Source organism: Lipophrys pholis (assembly GCF_963383615.2).
Source record: "Lipophrys pholis genome assembly, chromosome: 1".
NCBI lineage: Eukaryota > Metazoa > Chordata > Actinopteri > Blenniiformes > Blenniidae > Lipophrys > Lipophrys pholis.
The window spans coordinates 23,227,306-23,251,690 of record NC_137635.1 but is presented as its reverse complement, the minus strand read 5'-3'; the positions used below and the strand labels follow the sequence as shown (position 1 = coordinate 23,251,690).

The window sequence follows — 24,385 nt, the reverse complement described above, 5'->3', positions numbered from 1 at the left end:
ACAAACATTACTAGCATCACCATCACCAACATTACCAACATTACTAGCATCACCATCACCAACATTACTAGCATCACCATCACCAACATCACCAACATTACTAGCATCACCATCACCAACATTACTAGCATCACCATCACCAACATTACCAACATTACTAGCATCACCATCACCAACATTACTAGCATCATCATCACCAACATCACCAACATTACTAGCCTCACCATCACCAACATCACCAACATTACTAGCATCACCATCACCAACATCACAAACATTACTAGCATCACCATCACCAACATCACCAACATTACTAGCATCACCATCACCAACATCACCAACATTACTAGCATCACCATCACCAACATTACTAGCATCACCATCACCAACATCACCAACATTACTAGCATCACCATCACCAACATCACAAACATTACTAGCATCACCATCACCAACATTACTAGCATCAACATCACCAACATTACTAGCATCACCATCACCAACATTACTAGCATCACCATCACCAACATCACCAACATTACTAGCATCACCATCACCAACATCACAAACATTACTAGCATCACAATCACCAACATCACCAACATTACTAGCATCACCATCACCAACATTACTAGCATCACCAACATCACCAACATTACTAGCATCACCATCACCAACATCACCAACATTACTAGCATCACCATCACCAACATCACAAACATTACTAGCATCACCATCACCAACATTACTAGCATCACCATCACCAACATTACTAGCATCACCATCACCAACATCACCAACATTACTAGCATCACCATCACCAACATCACCAACATGACTAGCATCACCATCACCAACATTACCAACATTACCAACATTACTAGCATCACCATCACCAACATTACCAACATTACTAGCATCACCATCACCAACATTACCAACATTACCAACATTACTAGCATCACCATCACCAACATTACCAACATTACTAGCATCACCATCACCAACATTACCAACATTACCAACATTACCAACATTACTAGCATCACCATCACCAACATCACCAACATTACCAACATTACTAGCATCACCATCACCAACATTACCAACATTACCAACATTACTAGCATCACCATCACCAACACTACCAACATTACTAGCATCACCATCACCAACATCAGCAACATTTCCAACATCGACCAACATCACCAGCATCATCAACGTTACCAACAGCAACATCGCCAACATCGCCAACATCGCCAACATCGCCAACATCGCCAACATTACCAACATTACCAACATTACCAACATTACCAACATTACCAACATTACCAACATTTCCAACATCACCAACATTACCAACATTACCAACATTACCAACATCACCAACATTTCCAACATCACCAACATTTCCAACATTACCAACATTACCAACATTACCAACATAACCAACATTACCAACATAACCAACATCACCAACATTTCCAACATTTCCAACATTTCCAACATCGCCAACATCGCCAACATAACCAACATTACCAACATCACCAACATCACCAACATTACCAACATAACCAACATTACCAACAATACCAACATCACCAACATCACCAACATCGCCAACATCGCCAACATCGCCAACATTACCAACATTACCAACATTACCAACATTACCAACATTACCAACATTACCAACATTACCAACATCACCAACATTACCAACATCACCAACATTACCAACATTACCAAAATTCCCAACAGCAACATTTCCAACATCGACCAACTTCACCAACATCATCAACATTACCAACAGCAACATCGCCAACATTACCAACATTACCATCATTCCCAACAGCAACATTACCAACATTACCAACATTACCAACATCACCAACATTTCCAACATCGCCAACATTACCAACATCACCAACATTACCAACATTACCAACATTACCAACATCACCAACATCACCAACATCACCAACATCACCAACATCACCAACATTACCAACATCACCAACATCACCAACATCGCCAACATTACCAACATTACCAACATTACCAACATTACCAACATCACCAACATCACCAACATCACCAACATTACCAACATTACCAACATCACCAACATTACCAACATCATCAACATTACCAACATTATCAACATAACCAACATTACCAACATCACCAACATTACCAACATTACCAACATCGCCAACATCGCCAACATTACCAACATTACCAACATCACCAACATTACCAACATCACCAACATCCCCAACATTACCAAAATCACCAGCATCATCAACATCACCAACATAAGCAACATCACCAGTATCACCAACAAAAGCAAAATCACCAACATCGCCAGCATCACCAACATCACCAGCATCACTAACATAAGCAACATCACCAACATAAACAACATCCCCAACATAAGCAACACCACCAATGTAAGCAACATTACCAACATAAGCAAAATGACATGCATCACCAACATCACCAGCATCAGCAACATCAGCAACATTTCCAACATTACCAACATCAGCAACATCACCAGCATCACCAACATCACCAACATCACCAACATCAGCAACATCACCAACATCGCCAACATCGCCAACATCGCCAACATCGCCAACATCGCCAACATCGCCAACATCACCAACATCACCAACATTACCAACATCACCAACATCATCAACATTATCAACATAACCAACATAACCAACATAACCAACATTACCAACATCACCAACATTACCAACATTACCAACATTACCAACATTACCAACATCGCCAACATCGCCAACATTACCAACATTACCAACATCACCAACATTACCAACATCACCAACATCCCCAACATTACCAAAATCACCAGCATCATCAACATCACCAACATAAGCAACATCACCAGTATCACCAACAAAAGCAAAATCACCAACATAGCCAGCATCACCAACATCACCAGCATAAACAACATCCCCAACATAAGCAACACCACCAATGTAAGCAACATTACCAACATAAGCAAAATGACATGCATCACCAACATCACCAGCATCAGCAACATCAGCAACATTTCCAACATTACCAACATCAGCAACATCACCAGCATCACCAACATCACCAACATCAGCAACATCACCAGCATCACCAGCATCACCAACATTACCAACATTACCAACATTACCAACATTACCAACATTACCAACATTACCAACATTACCAACATCGCCAACATCGCCAACATCACCAACATCACCAACATCACCAACATTACCAACATCACCAACATCGCCAACATCACCAACATTACCAACATCACCAACACTACCAACATCACCAACATCACCAACATCACCAACATCACCAACATTACCAACATTACCAACATCAGCAACATTACCAACATTACCAACATCGCCAACATTACCAACATTACCAACATTACCAACATCACCAACATTACCAAAATCACCAGCATCATCAACATCACCAACATAAGCAACATCACCAGTATCACCAACAAAAGCAAAATCACCAACATCGCCAGCATCACCAACATCGCCAGCATCACTAACATAAGCAACATCACCAACATAAACAACATCCCCAACATAAGCAACACCACCAATGTAAGCAACATTACCAACATAAGCAAAATGACATGCATCACCAACATCACCAGCATCAGCAACATCAGCAACATTTCCAACATTACCAACATCAGCAACATCACCAGCATCACCAACATCACCAACATCGCCAACATCACCAACATTACCAAAATCAGCAGCATCATCAACATTACCAACAGCAACATCACCAACATTACCAACATTACCAACATCGCCAACATTACCAACATCACCAACATCACCAACATCGCCAACATTACCAACATCACCAACATTACCAACAGCAACATCACCAACATTACCAGCATCACCAACATTACCATCATCACCAACAGCAACATCACCAATATTACCAGCATCACCAACATTACCAACATCACCAACATTACAAACATCACCCACATTACCAACATTACCAACATTACCAACATTAACAACATTACCAACATAACCAACATTACCAACATTTCCAACATTACCAACATTACCAAAATTCCCAACAGCAACATTACCAACATCAGCAACATTTCCAACATCGACCAACATCACCAACATCATCAACATTACCAACAGCAACATCGCCAACACTACCAACATTACCAACATTACCAACATTCCCAAAAGCAACATTACCAACATTACCATCATTCCCAACAGCAACATTACCAACATTTCCAACATCGCCAACATTACCAACATCACCAACATTACCAACGACACCAACATTACCAACATTACCAACATTACCAACATCACCAACATTACCAACATTACCAACATCACCAACATCGCCAACATTACCAACATTACCAACATTACCAACATCACCAACATTACCAACATTACCAACATCACCAACACTACCAACATCACCAACATCACCAACATCACCAACATTACCAACATCACCAACATTACCAACATTACCAACATTACCAACATCACCAACATCACCAACATTACCAACATCACCAACATTACCAACATTACCAACATCGCCAACATCGCCAACATTACCAACATTACCAACATTACCAACATTACCAACATCACCAACATCACCAACATCACCAACATTACCAACATCACCAACACTACCAACATCACCAACATTACCAACATTATCAACATAACCAACATAACCAACATTACCAACATTACCAACATCGCCAACATCGCCAACATCGCCAACATCGCCAACATTACCAACTTCGCCAACATCACCAACATCACCAACATTACCAAAATCACCAGCATCATCAACATCACCAACATAAGCAACATCACCAGTATCACCAACAAAAGCAAAATCACCAACATCGCCAGCATCACCAACATCACCAGCATCACTAACATAAGCAACATCACCAACATAAACAACATCCCCAACATAATCAACACCACCAATGTAAGCAACATTACCAACATAAGCAAAATGACATGCATCACCAACATCACCAGCATCAGCAACATCAGTAACATTTCCAACATTACCAACATCAGCAACATCACCAGCATCACCAACATCACCAACATCGCCAACATCACCAACATTACCAAAATCATCAGCATCATCAACATTACCAACAGCAACATCACCAACATTACCAACATTACCAACATTACCAACATCGCCAACATCGCCAACATCACCAACATCACCAACATCGCCAACATTACCAACATCACCAACATTACCAACAGCAACATCACCAACATTACCAGCATAACCAACATTACCAGCATCACCAACTTCACCATCATCACCAACAGCAACATCCCCAATATCACCAACATTACCAACATCAGCAACATCAGCAACATCAGCAACATTACCATCAGCAACATCAGCTACATCAGCAACATTACCAACATCAGCAACATCACCAACATCACCAACATCACCAGCATCACCAACATTACCAACATCCCCAATATCACCAACATAAGCAACTTGACCTGCATCATCAACAATACCAGCATCACCAACATCACCATCATCACATCACCAGTCTTCACCACCAGACCTTAAACTTCAGTTTTTCACTGCAACTGGTGAAGCTGCAAATCACTTGGAAGAGGGACAACCGAGCAGACCGGGTCCAGACTTGGTCTAGACTGGGTCCGGACTGGATCCAGACTTAGTCCAGACTGAGGTCAAGACTGGGTCCAGACTAGATCCAGACTGGGTCCAGACTGGGTCCTGACTTGGTCCAGATTGGGTCCGGACTGGGTCCAGACTGAGGTCAAAACTGGGTCCGGACTGGGTCCAGATTGGCATGAGCTTCCTGGAGTCCTCTAGCCAGTACCTCCATTCTTACAAGGTCAGTCATAACATTCAGTGGGGTAGAGGCATTGGAAGATAGAACTTGTTGTCAGATGAAGATCCTTGTCAGAGAACTGCTCTCACACCAGAGTCGGAGGCCTCTACCTCCAACACGAACTGGAGACTGGGGTAGGGCTGGACAAGGACGGGAGCTGACCTGAACCAATCCTTGAGGTCCTGAAAGGCCTGGGAAGCTTCAGGAGTCCAAGTCCAACTCCCTGAGACAAGATGTCGCCCAGAAAAGACATGGGAGGCTTGTGGAACTCTCATTTCGCAGCCTTGACATAGAGCTGGTTCTTCTGAAGCCATTCAGGGCTTTCAGACGTGTTGGGTCGGTTCCTCAGTCCTCAGGATCACGGAACATATGAGGACTTCATCAAGGTCAATCAACACAAAACATCCTTCATGTCTCTCAGACGTCCTTCATCGGATTCTCAAACATTGTGGGTAATTTGTGATTCAAAAGGCGTCACCAAGTACTCAAACCCTTTAACTCCACCCACCACATCACTCCAGTCCTCTGTCAGCTCCTCCACCCACCACATCACTCCAGTCCTTCATCATCTCCTCCACCCACCACATCACTCCAGTCCTCCATCACCTCCTCCACCCACCACATCACTCCAGTCCTCCATCACCTCCTCCACCCACCACATCACTCCAGTCCTCCATCACCTCCTCCACCCACCACATCACTCCAGTCCTCTGTCAGCTCCTCCACACACCACATCACTCCAGTCCTTCATCATCTCCTCCACACACCACATCACTCCAGTCCTCCATCACCTCCTCCACCCACCACATCACTCCAGTCCTCCATCACCTCCTCCACCCACCACATCACTCCAGTCCTCTGTCAGCCCCACTGGCTCCCGGTTCAGTTCCACAAGTCCTCGTCCTCACATTCCAGGCCGTTCACAACCTGCCCCCCATATCTGTCCCACCTCCTCCATGTTTTCACTCCTTCTCGTTCCTTCAGATCCTCTTCCTCCATTCACCTGTCTGTCTCCTCCACCCGTCTCACCACCATGAGGGGCAGAGCTTTCAGCTTTCTGTCTCCTCCACCCGTCTGTCTGTTTCCTCGTCTCTGGAACTGTCCATCTCCTCATATGAGAAAGCTGGACTCTTTGCTTCATTTCAAATCTGATGTCTCTTATGTTGTTTTTACTGCATTGTTGTGAACGTATGAATGTACGGGTTCCTTGAGTGCTGGGAAAGGAACCTTCAAATAAAATATATAATAATAACGTGAATCCTCTGTGAAAAGAAAACACACAAATACTAACTGAGATGAACTTTAAACTGCAGATAAACTCTGAAATGTTAATTATTTAGAAACACAGGGAAAGATGGACGCTGATAAAGAGGGAGTCTTCTTCAACTGTTGCTGCTCTCTGTCTCCACCCAGGAAGTACTACAAGCGTCTGAAGCAGTCCTTCAATCAGTTCTGGGCTGTGATGCTGATCACCAGGGGCACCATCAAGAGACGCCACTGGAGGAAGGTAGAAACCACAAACATCTGGAGGAAGGTAGAAACCACAAACATCTGGAGGAAGGTAGAAACCACAAACATCTGGAAGAAGGTAGAAACCACAAACATCTGGAGGAAGGTAGAAACCACAAACAACCAGGGAGGAAGGTAGAAACCACAAACATCTGGAGCAAGGTAGAAACCACAAACAACCAGGGAGGAAGGTAGAAACCACAAACATCTGGAGGAAGGTAGAAACTCCAAACAACATCTGGAGGAAGGTTGAAACCACAAACATCTGTAGGAAGGTGGGAACCACAAACAACATCTGGAGGAAGGTAGAAACCACAAACATCTGGAGGAAGGTAGAAACCACAAACAACCAGGGAGGAAGGTAGAAACCACAAACATCTGGAGGAAGGTAGAAACTCCAAACAACATCTGGAGGAAGGTTGAAACCACAAACATCTGGAGGAAGGTAGAACCACAAACAACATCTGGAGGAAGGTAGAAACCACAAACAACATCTGGAGGAAGGTAGAAACCACAAACATCTGGAGGAAGGTAGATACCACAAACTACATCTGGAGGAAGGTAGAAACCACAAACATCTGGAGGAAGGTAGAAACCACAAACATCTGGAGGAAGGTAGAAACCACAAACTACATCTGGAGGAAGGTAGAAACCACAAACATCTGGAGGAAGGTAGAAACCACAAACATCTGGAGGAAGGTAGATACCACAAACAACATCTGGCGGAAGGTAGAAACCACAAACAACATCTGGAGGAAGGTAGAAACCACAAACATCTGGAGGAAGGTAGATACCACAAACTACATCTGGAGGAAGGTAGAAACCACAAACATCTGGAGGAAGGTAGAAACCACAAACTACATCTGGAGGAAGGTAGAAACCACAAACATCTGGAGGAAGGTAGAAACCACAAACATCTGGAGGAAGGTAGATACCACAAACAACATCTGGAGGAAGGTAGAAACCATAAACAACATCTGGAGGAAGGTAGAAACCATAAACAACATCTGGAGGAAGGTAGAGTATTTGATGACTGTGGCAGAGAACTGGGTAAACACCTGATCAGCTCTCTGCCCATAACAGAGGCGCCGCCCATAGACCGGAGGGGACAGGTGGGAGGGGGCAGGTGGGAGGGGACAGGTGGGAGGGGACAGAGTGCAAAGTCTGTGTGTGAGTTTTGAGTTATGGTTTTGTTTTCATTTAAACAAAAGTGTGGTTAAGGAAGGTTCTGACTCCATGCCTGTGTGGGTGAACCCGACGCTGGCGTGCGTCTCTGCCACTGTGACCTTTGACCTCAGGGCGATCAGTTTCCACATCACGTCATCTTTGTTTTACTTCAAAAAGCTTTCAAACTTTTGAGCCTTTTGCATGAAGTCTTTTCAATTTCAACTGTTGGCTCATGTTAGTTAAGTGAGTATGTTAACTGGTGAGTGTGTGAAGTAGTGAGTGTGTGAAGAGTGTATGACGTGCTGTTTGTGTGAAGAGTGTATATATTAGTGAGTGTGTGTGAAGTGATGAGAGTGTGTGAAGAGTGTGTGAAGTGACTCTGACTCTGCACTGCTCACTTTATTGCTGCTTCCTGGAAACCTGCTGATTTCTGACTTTATTGGATCATAAAAGATCCCCTGATCTCTCTCTCCCTCTCTCTCTCTCACACACACACACACACACACACCTGAGCTGCTCCGATCTTGGACTTCAGCCCTCTGAGTGAAATTTGAAGCAGTTCCCTCCCCGTCTGTTCTTCCGCCTCCTCTCACTCCTCTCACTCCTCTCACTCCTGCATCTCCTGCTCTCTCAGCGGTAGGACCCTGTTTCCTTCTCTCTCAATGGTCTGCATCACATGGCGCTCAAGAACACTTGGTGTGTGTGTGTGTGGGGGGGGGGGGGGGGGGGCAGGTTTTTACAACAGAGCTCTCACCACTTGTCTCTTCGGTTTGCTGCATCAAGGCTTGGATTTCAGAGTGTTGGCTGATCACATCCTGACGATGTGACGTCAAGGCCGTCGGGTCCGTGGTGCCGTCGGGTCCGTGGTGCCGTCGGGTCCGTGGTGCCGTCGGGTCCGTGGTGCCGTCGGTGCCGTCGGCGCCGTCGGGGCCGTCGGGGCCGTGGTGCCGTCGGGGCCTTGGTGCTGTGGTGCCGTCTGTGCCTTGGTGCCGTGGGATCTTCAAACCCACCCAGACAGTTTATGTCTCGTCTGAAGAGAAATCCTGGTTATCAGCTCCTATAAAACCTCTTTGTATCATCGAATCGTAGAGCTGAATTTAAAACATGAAATATGCCTGAAGAACTAAAAGACACTTCAACAGGTGGACAAGGGAGAGATGGGAATTGAACCTGCAACCATCCAAATGACAGACAACCTTCTGTACCGCCAAGTATCTGTTGACGGCATTTCTCAGGAAAGTTCAAACTTTCTTAAAACGATGAAGCCTTTCTGTCGTCTGACTCATGAAGAAGAAAACACTATAGGAGCCGATTAAACAAGGTTCCTACAATAACATCAAGATGTTTGACAGAACAAGCCACTGCTTATGATCAGTACAGTTAAAGGTTCTGTCAGAGACAGACTGCTGTTTACTGGAGAACAGCCACGTTAATCTGAAACTGTTAAACAGATTGTAGAGCATCTTCCTCCTCTAACATCCAGATTATATGTCGATTATATGTGTTAAGTTTTTAATGTGTTGAGTTGTTAATGTGTTGAGTTGTTGATGTGTTGAATTGTTAATGTGTTGAGTTGTTAACGTGTTCAGTTGTTAATGCGTGGAGTTGTTCATGTGATGAGTTGTTCATGTGTTGAGTTGTTCATGTGTGGAGTTGTTAATGTGTTGAGTTGTTAATGTGTGGAGTTGTTCATGTGTGGAGTTGTTAATGTGTTGAGTTGTTAATGTGTTGAGTTGTTAATGTGATGAGTTGTTCATGTGATGAGTTGTTAATGTGTGGAGTTGTTCATGTGTTGAGTTGTTCATGTGATCAGTTGTTAATGTGTGGAGTTGTTCATGTGTGGAGTTGTTCATGTGTTGAGTTGTTCATGTGATCAGTTGTTCATGTGTTGAGTTGTTGATGTGTCGAGTTTTTAATGTGTTGAGTTGTTAACGTTTTCAGTTGTTGACGTGTTGAGTTGTTAATGTGTTCAGTTGTTAATGTGTCAAGTTGGTGATTTTTTAATGTTTTCAGTTTTTCATGTGGTGAGTTTTTAATGTGTTGAGTTGTTGAGGTGTTGAGTTTAAGTGTTGTGATGATGTGTGTTGAGTTGTTGAGGTGTTGAGTTTAGGTGTTGAGATGATGTGTGTTTAGATGTTGAGGTGGTGAGATGTTGAGGTGTTAATGTGTTCAGCTGTTAAAGTTATGGCCACTCTTGTGTTCGGCCTTTGAGGAGGAGGTTTTCGACTCAGAAAATAAAAGCACTAAAATAAAAGCACTCGCGGAGAAATTTTCCAGGTTTCAAATCAAAGATAATCAATTTATTTAAACAAACAAAAAATACTCTCTGTTGTTCCTGATTTTATTAACTGTTTCTAGATATTCTTGCAGAACCTATCCATCCATCCATCTTCTCCCTCTTATCCGTTCCCGGGTGGTGGTGGTGTCAGTCTGAGCACCGTCACCCAGATCACATTGACCCATTAAGAACCTTCCTGCAGGTGGAGAGCCCACAGGAAGGTGGAGAGCCCACAGGAAGGTGGAGAGCCCACAGGAAGGTGGCGCCCGGCGTGGGACATGAACCCTCTACCTTGAGACTGAGTCTCATGCTCTACCAGCTGAGCTGGCCGGGGAACCTCTTGCAGAACCTTTACTCAATATGTTCAATGGTACCTTCATTCCCACAAACACTGGAGGCCAATAGAACTGTGCTGTTAAAGAAGAGTAAAGGTTCCGGACCAGTGTGATCTGGGTGACGGTGGTCAAACGTCCTCTTTATCTTACACATTGGGTAAATCTGGTCTGGGTGAGACTTTTACAAAGTGGGTCCAAATGATATCCAATGGACCACAGGCAGTGGTTTTGACCACTGGACTGCCCTCTGTCGCCCCTCCTTCCTTGGCCATTGAGCCTCTTGTTGAGGACATCAGGACAACACCCAGAAATAACTTTGTACGCAGAGGATGTTTTCATTCTTCTGACTGTCCGGGGGACGGAGACGTCTGTCCCGCCTCTTATAGATGGAATCAACAGTTTCAGTTGCTTTTCTGGCAATAAGGTCAATATGAGCCAATCCGAGGCGACGCCCCTCAGTACTCCTAACAATACTACTTACAATACTTTTCATTTCAAGTGGTCTCCCAATGGGTTTGTGTATTTGTGTATTTTTATCACTTCTTCTTTTGACCAAGTATACCCAGCCTATTCTGTGGCAGTACTTAGTGACATGAAGCGGGATTCAGAACATTGGGCCCCCCTCCCTCTCTCCTGGTCAGGTGGTTTATCTCTGGTTAAAATGAAGGTACTACTAGGCTTTTCTATCCTATTGAATAGATTCTGGTTCTGTTCGGTTCAGGGCTGCTGAAGGATAGAAATGGAAGCTCAGCTCCTTTATTTGGAATCAGCGCCGACCGAGGCTTAAGACATTACATCTACCAAGTTTAGTCGACACGCCCACTATTAAACTATACCAACTTTGTACCAGTTTAAGATTAGTAAAGGGTTAAAGGTAAAACTTTGGTCTGGATGGATGTCCACTGTCGCAGGGCAGACTTTGTGATTTGTTATTTTGTGCTAACTTTAAAGAAATCAAAGCTTCCTGCACTAATACCATTAATACCATTAATACCATTAATACCGTTAATACCCTGAAAGCATGGCGGCCCTCTTGAGGGCAGATCTAATATAACATCTGTGTTCACTCCAGTAGTAAACAATCCTGCCTTGCCCCCGGCTCTACGGACCCTGCGCTTTGACAGTGGTGTGGCAAAATATTAAATCACTTATTGACCTTTTTTCAAACAACAGACTTATGGCAGTTGAACAGCTCACTGACACTCACAACCTTACAACCTTACAACCTTACAGCCTTACAGCCTTACAGCCTTACAACCTTACAGCCTTACAACCTTACAACCTTACAACCTTACAACCTTACAGCCTTACAACCTTACAGCCTTACAACCTTACAACCTTACAGCCTTACAACCTTACAACCTTACAGCCTTACAACCTTACAACCTTACAACCTTACAGCCTTACAACCTTACAGCCTTACAACCTTACAGCCTTACAACCTTACAACCTTACAACCTTACAACCTTACAGCCTTACAACCTTACAACCTTACAGCCTTACAACCTTACAGCCTTACAACCTTACAGCCTTACAACCTTACAACCTTACAGCCTTACAACCTTACAGCCTTACAACCTTACAACCTTACACCCTTACAGCCTTACAACCTTACAACCTTACAGCCTTACAACCTTACAACCTTACAACCTTACAACCTTACAGCCTTACAACCTTACAACCTTACAACCTTACAACCTTACAGCCTTACAACCTTACAACCTTACAGCCTTACAACCTTACAGCCTTACAACCTTACAGCCTTACAACCTTACAACCTTACAACCTTACAGCCTTACAACCTTACAACCTTACAACCTTACAGCCTTACAACCTTACAGCCTTACAACCTTACAACCTTACAACCTCACTGTTCTGAACTGACTGTGTACTTGTGACACGCAGAGGGTCAGGGTGTGGGGGGGAAGGAGGCGTCTGGCCCCATAGAGGAAGAAATGTGGGACTCGATCTGGTCTAATGCAAAAAAGATTTCAATTTGCGCTGGGACATGAGAAATGTAACCAGATTCTACCTAGAATCCATATATCTCCTCCTAGACGGTATTTCTTTACCCACTCCCTCTGATGTGGGAACATTGACTCATTGGTCTTGTCATAAACTTCAGATATACTGGACTCAAATTCCACTTGAAATTCAAAAGGTTTTCTGTATTAATATGCCGATGGACCCATATCGCTGATCCTTGGACTTTCATCTAAACAAGTGAAAACAGCAGCTGGGAAAAGACTCTTCAATATTTTAACATTTGCTGCCAGAAACAATATCCTGTTACACTGGATTACTGACAAAGTTCCACCTGTCGGCGCAAAATAATTTCTGAACTGATCCCCTTAGAATACCTGACCAGTATCATACACACCAGTACAGACCAGTTCTACAAGGTCTGGCGCCCGTACTTGGACTGTATTGGACCAGACCTTTCAACCATCCTTCTGAAAGGATTCCTGTACAACTGAATTGGATTGGTAACTGTTGTGTATATATACTGTAAATCTCATCCACCACCTCCTATATGCTGTATATTCATTATATTCAGAGCTGCTGCTTTGTTAGGTGCCGGTTATAGGCTCTGTGTTGTTTTGTTTAACTAAAATCTAAAATTACAATAAAACGAATGAGAAAAACAATTGTTGAGTTGTTGAGATGTTAATGTGTTCAGTTGTTGATGTGTTGAATCGTTGATGTGTTAAGTTGTTGATGTGTTGAGGTGTTAAGTTGTTGAGGTGTTAAGTTGTTGATGTGTTCAGTTGTTGAGTTGTTGAGGTGTTAAGTTGTTGATGTGTTCAGTTGTTGAGTTGTTGAGGTGTTAAGTTGTTGAGGTGTTAAGTTGTTGAGGTGTTAAGTTGTTGATGTGTTCAGTTGTTGAGGTGTTGAATCGTTGATGTGTTAAGTTGTTGATGTGTTCAGTTGTTGAGTTGTTGAATCGTTGTGTTAAGTTGTTGATGTGTTCAGTTGTTGAGTTGTTGAATCGTTGATGTGTTAAGTTGTTGATGTGTTCAGTTGTTGAGTTGTTGACATGTTGAGTTGTTGAATCGTTGATGTATTAAGTTGTTGATGTGTTCAGTTGTTGAGTTGTTGACATGTTGAGTTGCTAAGGTGTTGAGTTGTTGAGGTGTTGAGTTGTTGACATGTTGACATGTTGAGTTGTTGAGGTGTGCTGGATCTGTTCTGGTGTGTTGGATGTGTTGGGTCTGTTCTGGTATTTTGGACCTGCTGAGGTGTGTTGGGTCTGTTCTGGTGTGTTGGATGTGTTGGACCTGCTGAGGTGTGTTGGGTCTGTTCTGGTGTGTTGGATGTGTTGGACCTGCTGAGGTGTGTTGGGTCTGTTCTGGTGTGTTGGGTCTGTTCTGGTGTGTTGGATGTGTTGGACCTGCTGAGTTGTGTTGGGTCTGTTCTGGTGTGTTGGATGTGTTGGACCTGCTGAGTTGTGTTGAGTCTGTTCTGGTGTGTTGGGTCTGTTCTGGTGTGTTGGATGTGTTGGACCTGCTGAGTTGTGTTGAGTCTGTTCTGGTGTGTTGGGTCTGTTCTGGTGTGTTGGATGTGTTGGACCTGCTGAGTTGTGTTGGGTCTGTTCTGGTGTGTTGGGTCTGTTCTGGTGTGTTGGGTCTGTTCTGGTGTGTTGGACCTGCTGAGGTGTGTTGCGTCTGTTCTGGTGTGTTGGGTCTGTTCTGGTGTGTTGGGTCTGTTCTGGTGTGTTGGACCTGCTGGGGTGTGTTTGGTTTGTTGGGTTCATGAGGAGGTGGAGCAGGGTGGGGCAAACTGTGTTGGAAGAGTTCCAGTCTTTTATTGTGTTTGATTGATTTGACTGTTGAAGTGGAGCGACAATATTTCACCATATTTGCTACATGAATGTTTCTTCACACCCAAGTTGGTCTGCAGTACTGGAGTCCCCCTGGAGGACCTCTCTGAAAACACTGCTGGTCCCTGGTGCTGCTGGTCCCTGTCACCACTGGTCCCTGGCAATGCCACTCCTTCCTGAGCTGTAAAAGCTGGAGATTACTGTGTGGACTCTTGTGAGGTGGGGGGAGGGGGGAGGGGGGGGGGGGGGGTGGGTGTTGCTCAGTATATAAGAGCACACGCTGCTAAAAATAGGTGCACAACACTTCAGTGTCGAAGGACGACACACCTGGTGGCACCTGCCCAGCTGAAACACCTGCTCAGGGTGGAGCAGCTCAGTCTGGGACTCTGTGAGTCTCTGTCCTCGTGAGGACAGGTTCACTCAGGCTCTTTTCATTTCAGGAACTTGAGGAGAAGAAAGAAAAGGAACCAGTGGAACAGACGGAGTCGGAACCTGCAGGGATGGTGAGTTAAACAATAACCAGACGTCTACTTCCTGTGTGAGTCCTCCACCGCCGCGGTGGTGTAACTCTGGGTGGTGTAACTCTGGGTTGTGTTCAGGACGTGGGGCTGTTGGAGATCCCCGCCGAGCTTTCTGCCAGACTCCGCAGTGGAGCAGGTGACCTTCAGACGCCGCTTCAACCACCGCAGCTACACCCAACCACCTACACTGGGTCCCGTTGTTGATGGCTGATGTTGTGGTTCTTCTTCTGTCCACCAGGGCGGCAGCAAGTGTCCGGAGTGACAGAGGTGGCACCGCCACAAGTCAAGGCAGAACACAGGCTCAGCCTTCCTCTCGATATCGACCTATACTCTTTCTCTCGCTACGCCAAGTCTGTCTTACAGGTGGGAACGTTTAGACTCACCTGGTTCTAGGAACCAACAGAACTCTGAAGGCAAACTGATCAAAGTGCCTCACCTGAACCTGAACCTAAACCTAAACCTAAACCTGAACCTGAACCTGAACCTAAACCTAAACCTAAACCTAAACCTAAACCTAAACCTGAACCTGAACCTGAACCTGAACCTGAACCTGAACCTGAACCTGAACCTGAACCTGAACCTGAACCTGAACACTTGAACACTTGAACCTGAACTGAAACACCTGAACCTGAACTGAAACACCTGAACCTGAACCTGAACCTGAACACTTGAACACTTGAACACTTGAACCTGAACTGAAACACCTGAACCTGACCTGAACCTGAACCTGAACCTAACCTAAACCTAAACCTAAACCTGAACTTGACAAGTGTACTCACAATCCTGGTCACACTGACCCCCTAGACCCAGACCATTGCCAGTCATGAGTCAGCAGGATGTGGACTAGGATCTGGACACTGGGAGACTGGAACACTGGCACTGGGGGACTGGGACACTGGGACCAGGAGACTGGGACACAAGGACTGGGAGACTGGGACTGGGACTGGTAAAGAGAACAACAAGACTGGTACAATGGGAGACTGGGACTGAGACTGGGAGACTGGGACTGGGAGAGTGACTGGGAGACTGGGACTGGAAGACTGGGAGACTGGAAAACTGGGAGACTGGGGGAATGTGAGACTGGGACTTGGAGACTAGGAGACAGGGACTGGGAGTCTGGGAGACTGGGACACTGGGAGACTGGGACTAGGGGACTGGGACTGGGAGAATTGGGGACTGGGAGACTGGGACTTGGAGACTGTGACTGGGACAGAGAACCAGGAGACTGAGGGACTGGGAGACTGGGACTGGAACAGAGAACCAGGGGACTGGGGAGACTGGTAAACCCCCCCTTAACCCCCACCAGCTCCCCCTGAGCGCCACCAACAGAAGGCTGAAGTCGGTAAAGGGTTCTTCTAAATAAATAAACAAATCAATAAATCTAGAAATGGACAATAGAAACTAACAGATTGGACACTAAAGCGTCCCTCCTAGAGGACAAATGTACTTTTACTGAAGTCTTTTCATTTTACCTTGAAACATGGCTGAACGTAGTAGAAATGAAAATACTGAACACCTTTAATGTTCCATCCGTTCTGCATGTTTGAGGCGTTTTGATAAATGTAGAGAAATAGAAGAAAAGCCAGAACCTGACTCCATGTTCTCGAATGTCACGGAGAACCGTAGAGTAGTTTGATTAGAGTGTCCAGTGACATGGTCTTCCCCCCCTCAGGAAAGCTGGAGCCAGCCTCAGGGAGCCCCCCTGCAGAGACCCCTCACCAGGCTGGACCCTGAAGACGCCCAATCGGCCCTGGAGATCTTCAAACTGGTACAGCGGAGGGTTCTCTCATTCTGGGAAATGGTTCTAGATTCATTCTCACCAGACCACCTCTGCTTAGATCCTGCGGTTCACGGGGGAGGTGGAACTCAGCGGCTGGCAGGAGCAGACGCTGGGCAACTACATCGTGGAGAAGGGCCAGAGCCGGGCGGCACTGAGGGACGAGATCCTGGTTCAGCTGGTCTACCACACCTGGGGGCTCCAGAACCTCCAGAACCAGAGAGGCTGGCTGCTGCTGGCCTGCTGCCTCAGTGCATTCACCCCTTCACCAGCGCTGGAGAAACCCCTGCTCAAGTAGGTCAAGGTCTTCCTCATCCATCCATCATCTATTCATCATCCATCCATCATCCATCATGTATTCATCATCCATCCATCATCCATCATCCATCATGTATTCATCATCCATCCATCATCCATCCATCATCCATCATGTATTCATCATCCATCCATCATCCATCATCCATCATGTATTCATCATCCATCATGTATTCATCATCCATCCATTGTCCATCATGTATTCATCATCCATCCATCCATCCAACATCCATCCATCATGTTTTCATCATCCATCCATCATCCATCCATCCATCCATCTCTTCTCAGGAAACCAAACCAAACAAACTTGTATGTAAACATAGAAACCAAACAGAAGCTGAAGCTGGACCCTGGGCTGCAGGACCACCCAACTGACTTTAAGACAGTTTATTGTCCTCAGGCTGCAGGTGCACTGGAAACACTTCAGGTCTACTTCCTGTCTGAGGGTGTTGGCAGAGTTCCCTTTAGCACAGCGTGTAACGTGACATCCAACACAGAACCCGTCTGTACTCATTGTGTGATCCCTCCCTGTTGTTCCAGGTATGTGTCGGACCACGGTTCAGCAGAGTACCGCTCACTGTGCCAGCACAAGCTGCTGACCTCGCTGCAGCTCCCAAAGCCCACCGCCCGCCTCCACCCCCCCACCCAGCTGGAGTGGACCTCCACCCAAAGGAAGGGAACCATGCTGCTGGACGTGCATACCTTTAACGGTGAGTCGCTTCATCCAGCCCTCCAGCTCCATCCCTCGTTCTCCCCCTCGTTCTCCCCCTCGTTCTCCCCTTCGTTCTCCCCCTCGTTCTCCCACTCGTTCTCCCCTTCGTTCTCCCCCTCGTTCTCCCACTCGTTCTCCCCTTCGTTCTTCCCCTCGTTCTCCCCCTCATTCTCCCACTCGTTCTCCCACTCGTTCTCCCCTTCGTTCTCCCACTCGTTCTCCCCTTCGTTCTCCCCTTCGTTCTCCCCCTCGTTCTCCCACTCGTTCTCCCACTCGTTCTCCCACTCATTCTCCCACTCGTTCTCCCACTCGTTCTCCCCTTCGTTCTCCCACTCGTTCTCGTTCTCCCACTCGTTCTCCCCTTCGTTCTCCCCTTCGTTCTCCCACTCATTCTCCCACTCGTTCTCCCACTCGTTCTCCCACTCGTTCTCCCCCTCATTCTCCCACTCGTTCTCCCACTCGTTCTCCCCCTCATTCTCCCCCTCATTCTCCCACTCGTTCTCCCACTCGTTCTCCCCTTCGTTCTCCCACTCGTTCTCGTTCTCCCACTCGTTCTCCCCGGTGACGGCTCGCCTCCGGGGTTACACTGTCATCCCTGTTTGTGTTGTTGTGTGGTCTTATGTTGTGTTGTGTTGTGCTGTGTGTTGTCCTGTGTTGTTGTGTTGTGTTGTGTTGTGTGGTGTTGTGTGTTGTGTGGTGTTGTGCTGTATGTTGTCCTGTGTTGTTGTGTTGTGTTGTGTGTTGTCCTGTGTTGTGGTGTTGTGTGGTGTTGGGTTGTGTTGTGTTGTGCTGTGTGTTGTCCTGTGTTGTTGTGTTATGTTGTGCTGTGCTGTGTGTTGTCCTGTGTTGTTGTGTTATGTTGTGCTGTGCTGTGTGTTGTCCTGTGTTGTTGTGTTGTGTGTTGTTGTGTTGTCCTGTGTCATGTGTTGTGTATTGTGTTGTGTGTTGTTGTGTTGTCCTGTGTCCTGTGTTGTGTGTTGTGGTGTGTTGTGTGTTGTTGTGTTGTGTGTTGTCCTGTGTCCTGTGTTGTGTATTGTTATGTGGTGTGTTGTCCTGTGTCCTGTGTTGTGTTGTGTTGTGTTGTTGTGCTGTGTGTTGTCCTGTGTTGTTGTGTTGTGTGGTGTTGTGTGTTGTCCCCTGTCCTGTGTTGTGTTGTGTTGTTGAGTTGTGTTGTGTTGTGTTGTGTTGTTGTGTGTTGTCCTTTGTTGTGTTGTGTTGTTTTGTGTTGTTGAGTTGTGTTGTTGTGTGTTGTCCTGTGTTGTGTTGTGTTGTTGAGTTGTGTTGTTGTGTGTTGTCCTGTGTTGTGTTGTTGAGTTGTGTTGTTTTGTTGTGTTGTTGAGTTGTGTTGTTGTGTTGTGTTGTTGAGTTGTGTTGTTGTGTGTTGTCCTGTGTTGTGTTGTTGAGTTGTGTTGTTGAGTTGAGTTGTGTTGTGTTGTTGTGTGTTGTCCTGTGTTGTGTTGTGTTGAGTTGTGTTGTGTTGTTGAGTTGTGTTGTGTTGTTGTGTGTTGTCCTGTGTTGTGTTGTTGAGTTGTGTTGTGTTGTGTTGTTGAGTTGTGTTGTGTTGTGTTGTTGTGTGTTGTCCTGTGTTGTGTTGTGTTGTTGAGTTGTGTTGTGTTGTGTTGTTGAGTTGTGTTGTGTTGTTGAGTTGAGTTGAGTTGTGTTGTGTTGTGTTGTGTTGTTGAGTTGTGTTGTGTTGTGTTGTTGAGTTGAGTTGAGTTGTGTTGTGTTGTGTTTCGCCATTGAATCTGGACTTTGTCCCTCATAATTAGTTGTTTATAGTTGAGCTGGTCGGACTCGTTCCTCTGAGCTGTTTGTTGTTGGTCTCGTTTCCCCAGGAGGCTGTGACCTTTGACCTTTCTGTTCTTTGGCTTGTCAGATGAGAAGTTGACCAGTGAGGTGGAGTCCTGGACCACCGGGGAGCAGCTGGCCTCCTGGCTCCTTCACTACAGGTGCTGCTTTCACCCTGTCACCACTGTGGTTCACCACGTCACCACCCTAGCTCCCTGGGTTTCACCATGTCACCACTGCAGCTCCCTGGGTTTCACCATGTCACCACCCTAGCTCCCTAGGTTTCACCACGTCACCACTGCAGCTTCCTGTGTTTTACCATTTCACCACTCTCGCTCCCTGGCTTTCACCATGTCACCACTCTCGCTCCCTGGGTTTCACCATGTCACCACTGCAGCTTCCTGTGTTTCACCCTGTCACCACCCTAGCTCCCTGGGTTTCCCCATGTCACCACTGCAGCTCCCTGGGTTTCACCCTGTAACCACTGCAGCTTCCTGTGTTTTACCATTTCACCACTCTCGCTCCCTGGGTTTCACCATGTCACCACTCTTGCTCCCTAGGTTTCACCATGTCACCACTGCAGCTTCCTGTGTTTCACCCTGTCACCACCCTAGCTCCCTGGGTTTCACCCTGTAACCACTGCAGCTTCCTGTGTTTCACCATGTCACCACTCTTGCTCCCTGGATTTCACCATGTCACCACTGCAGCTCCGTGTTTCACCCTGTCACCACTGCAGCTTCCTGTGTTTCACCATGTCATCACTGCAGCTCAGTGTTTCACCATGTCACCACTCTCGCTCCCTGGGTTTCACCATGTCACCACTGCAGCTTCCTGTGTTTCACCCTGTCACCACCCTAGCTCCCTAGGTTTCATCATGTCACCACTTCAGCTCCCTGGGTTTCACCCTGTCACCACTCTTGCTCCCTGGGTTTCACCATGTCACCACTGCAGCTCCGTGTTTCATCCTGTCACCACTGCAGCTCAGTGTTTCACCCTGTCACCACTGCAGCTTCCTGGGTTTCACCATGTCACCACTGCAGCTCAGTGTTTCACCATGTCACCACTCTCGCTCCCTGGGTTTCACCATGTCACCACTGCAGCTTCCTGTGTTTCACCCTGTCACCACCCTAGCTCCCTGGGTTTCCCCATGTCACCACTGCAGCTCCCTGGGTTTCACCCTGTAACCACTGCAGCTTCCTGTGTTTTACCATTTCACCACTCTCGCTCCCTGGGTTTCACCATGTCACCACTCTTGCTCCCTAGGTTTCAACATGTCACCACTGCAGCTTCCTGGGTTTCACCCTGTCACCACCCTAGCTCCCTGGGTTTCCCCATGTCACCACTGCAGCTTCCTGTGTTTCACCCTGTCACCACCCTAGCTCCCTGGGTTTCCCCATGTCACCACTGCAGCTCCCTGGGTTTCACCCTGTAACCACTGCAGCTTCCTGTGTTTTACCATTTCACCACTCTCGCTTCCTGGGTTTCACCATGTCACCACTCTTGCGCCCTGGATTTCACCATGTCACCACTGCAGCTTCCTGTGTTTCACCATGTCACCATTGCAGCTCCGTGTTTCACCATGTCACCACTCTCGCTCCCTGGGTTTCACCATGTCACCACTGCAGCCTCCTGTGTTTCACCCTGTCACCACCCTAGCTCCCTAGGTTTCACCCTGTCACCACTGCAGCTTCCTGTGTTTTACCATTTCACCACTCTCGCTCCCTGGGTTTCACCATGTCACCACTGCAGCTTCCTTAGTTTCACCCTGTCACCACCCTAGCTACCTGGGTTTCCCCATGTCACCACTGCAGCTCCCTGGGTTTCACCATGTCACCACTCTCGCTCCCTGGGTTTCACCATGTCACCACTGCAGCTTCCTTAGTTTCACCATGTCACCACCCTAGCTCCCTAGGTTTCACCATGTCACCACTGCAGCTTCCTGTGTTTCACCCTGTCACCGCTCTTGCTCCCTGGGTTTCACCATGTCACCACTGCAGCTCCGTGTTTTAACCTGTCACCACTGCAGCTCCCTGGGTTTCATCATGTCACCACTCTCGCTCCCTGGGTTTCACCCTGTCACCACTGCAGCTCCCTGGCTTCCACCATGTCACCACTGCAGCTCCCTGGGTTTCACCCTGTCACCACTGCAGCTTCCTGTGCTTCACCATGTCACCACTGCAGCTCCGTGTTTCACCATGTCACCACCCTAGCTCCCTGGGTTTCACCACGTCACCACTGCAGCTTCCTGTTTTTTAACATTTCACCACTCTTGCTCCCTGGGTTTCACCATGTCACCACTGCAGCTTCCTGTGTTTCACCCTGTCACAACCGTAGCTCACTGGGTTTCCCCATGTCACCACTGCAGCTTCCTGTGTTTCACCATGTCACCACTGCAGCTTCCTGTGTTTCACCATGTCACCACTCTTGCTCCCTGGGTTTCACCATGTCACCACTCTCGCTCCCTGGATTTCACCATGTCACCACTGCAGCTCCGTGTTTCAACCTGTCACCACTGCAGCTCCCTGTGTTTCACCCTGTCACCACTGCAGCTCTGTGTTTCACCCTGTCACCACTGCAGCTCCCTGTGTTTCACCATGTCACCACTCTCGCTGCCTGGGTTTCACCATGTCACCACTGCAGCTCCCTGGGTTTTACCCTGTCACCACTCTCACTCCCTGGGTTTCACCATGTCACCACTGCAGCTCCCTGGGTTTCACCCTGTCACCACTCTCACTCCCTGGGTTTCACCATGTCACCACAGCAGCTCTGTGTTATAACCATGTCACCACTGCAGCTTCCTGGGTTTCACCCTGTCACCACTCTCGCTCCCTGGGTTTCACCATGTCACCACTCTCGCTTCCTGGGTTTCACCCTGTCACCACTCTCGCTCCCTGGGTTTCACCATGTCACCACTCTAGCTCCCTGGGTTTCATCATGTCACCACTGCAGCTTCCTGGGTTTCACCCTGTCACCACTCTCGCTCCCTGGGTTTCACCATGTCACCACTCTCGCTCCCTGGATTTCACCATGTCACCACTGCAGCTCCGTGTTTCAACCTGTCACCACTGCAGCTCCCTGTGTTTCACCCTGTCACCACTGCAGCTCTGTGTTTCACCCTGTCACCACTGCAGCTCCCTGTGTTTCACCATGTCACCACTCTCGCTGCCTGGGTTTCACTATGTCACCACTGCAGCTCCCTGGGTTTTACCCTGTCACCACTCTCACTCCCTGGGTTTCACCATGTCACCACTGCAGCTCCCTGGGTTTCACCCTGTCACCACTCTCACTCCCTGGGTTTCACCATGTCACCACAGCAGCTCTGTGTTATAACCATGTCACCACTGCAGCTTCCTGGGTTTCACCCTGTCACCACTCTCGCTCCCTGGGTTTCACCATGTCACCACTCTCGCTTCCTGGGTTTCACCCTGTCACCACTCTCGCTCCCTGGGTTTCACCATGTCACCACTCTAGCTCCCTGGGTTTCATCATGTCACCACTGCAGCTTCCTGGGTTTCACCCTGTCACCACTCTCGCTCCCTGGGTTTTACCATGTCACCACTGCAGCTCCGTGTTTCACCCTGTCACCACTGTGCTGTGCTCTGTTCCAGGGGCGTGTCGGAGGCGGCGCTGGGCTGGTCAGTGTCTCTGGTGACGGACGACGGCTGGTCGGACCTGGCCGGCTCAGACTTGGTCATGGACCTGCTGGCTGCGGCGGAGGCGGAGGTGCTGCCCCTCCCAGGGACCCCCTCCTCCACCCACTCCGACTACCTGTTCAGCAGCCAGGCAGTCAGGTAGAGCTCCGAGACGCTGCTCCATCCCATCATTCCCTGGGTGGAGGTGATTGACTGTGGTTCTACTCGTCTCCAGGATGATGGTGACTGACCTGGACGACTTCATCCCGCCGGCGCCGCCCATGCAGGCTCCTGGCCTGCCGTCGTTTGAGGGGAACGTCTGGGGAGGAGGTTACCCTCAAGAAGGTCACCACTTCTCCTCAAATGTCAAACGTTCACACCGATCATGATCACCAGTGTGGAAGCTCCTCCCACCAACACCGTCCGCACCGTCCAACCACTTTGGTTGATGATGGTTAAGAAACACCACGTTTGTCGTTTTGGACTTCATTAACACCCGTCCAAGAAACAGGTCCTGGACGGTCTCTTCTGAGAGGAGCTCTTAAGACCAGGGCTTCCTAAACCAG

At 47.3% G+C, this 24,385-nt stretch overlaps 1 protein-coding gene across 1 annotated transcript in view; it reads left to right on the top strand.

The window, feature by feature from the left end:
- myo15b (myosin XVB) overlaps positions 1-24,385 on the top strand; it is a gene marked incomplete at its 5' end in the record, with an annotated part of 217,000 nt that overhangs the window by 144,941 nt on the left and 47,674 nt on the right. Inside the window, 11 exons of the mRNA XM_080461452.1 lie at positions 7,379-7,472; positions 9,476-9,602; positions 15,489-15,577; positions 15,674-15,731; positions 15,834-15,958; positions 17,268-17,363; positions 17,434-17,666; positions 18,228-18,397; positions 20,276-20,348; positions 23,796-23,978; positions 24,055-24,164. Of these exons, the coding sequence (XP_080317578.1) occupies positions 7,379-7,472; positions 9,476-9,602; positions 15,489-15,577; positions 15,674-15,731; positions 15,834-15,958; positions 17,268-17,363; positions 17,434-17,666; positions 18,228-18,397; positions 20,276-20,348; positions 23,796-23,978; positions 24,055-24,164 (1,358 nt within the window). The remainder of the gene's footprint in view (positions 1-7,378; positions 7,473-9,475; positions 9,603-15,488; positions 15,578-15,673; positions 15,732-15,833; positions 15,959-17,267; positions 17,364-17,433; positions 17,667-18,227; positions 18,398-20,275; positions 20,349-23,795; positions 23,979-24,054; positions 24,165-24,385) is intronic.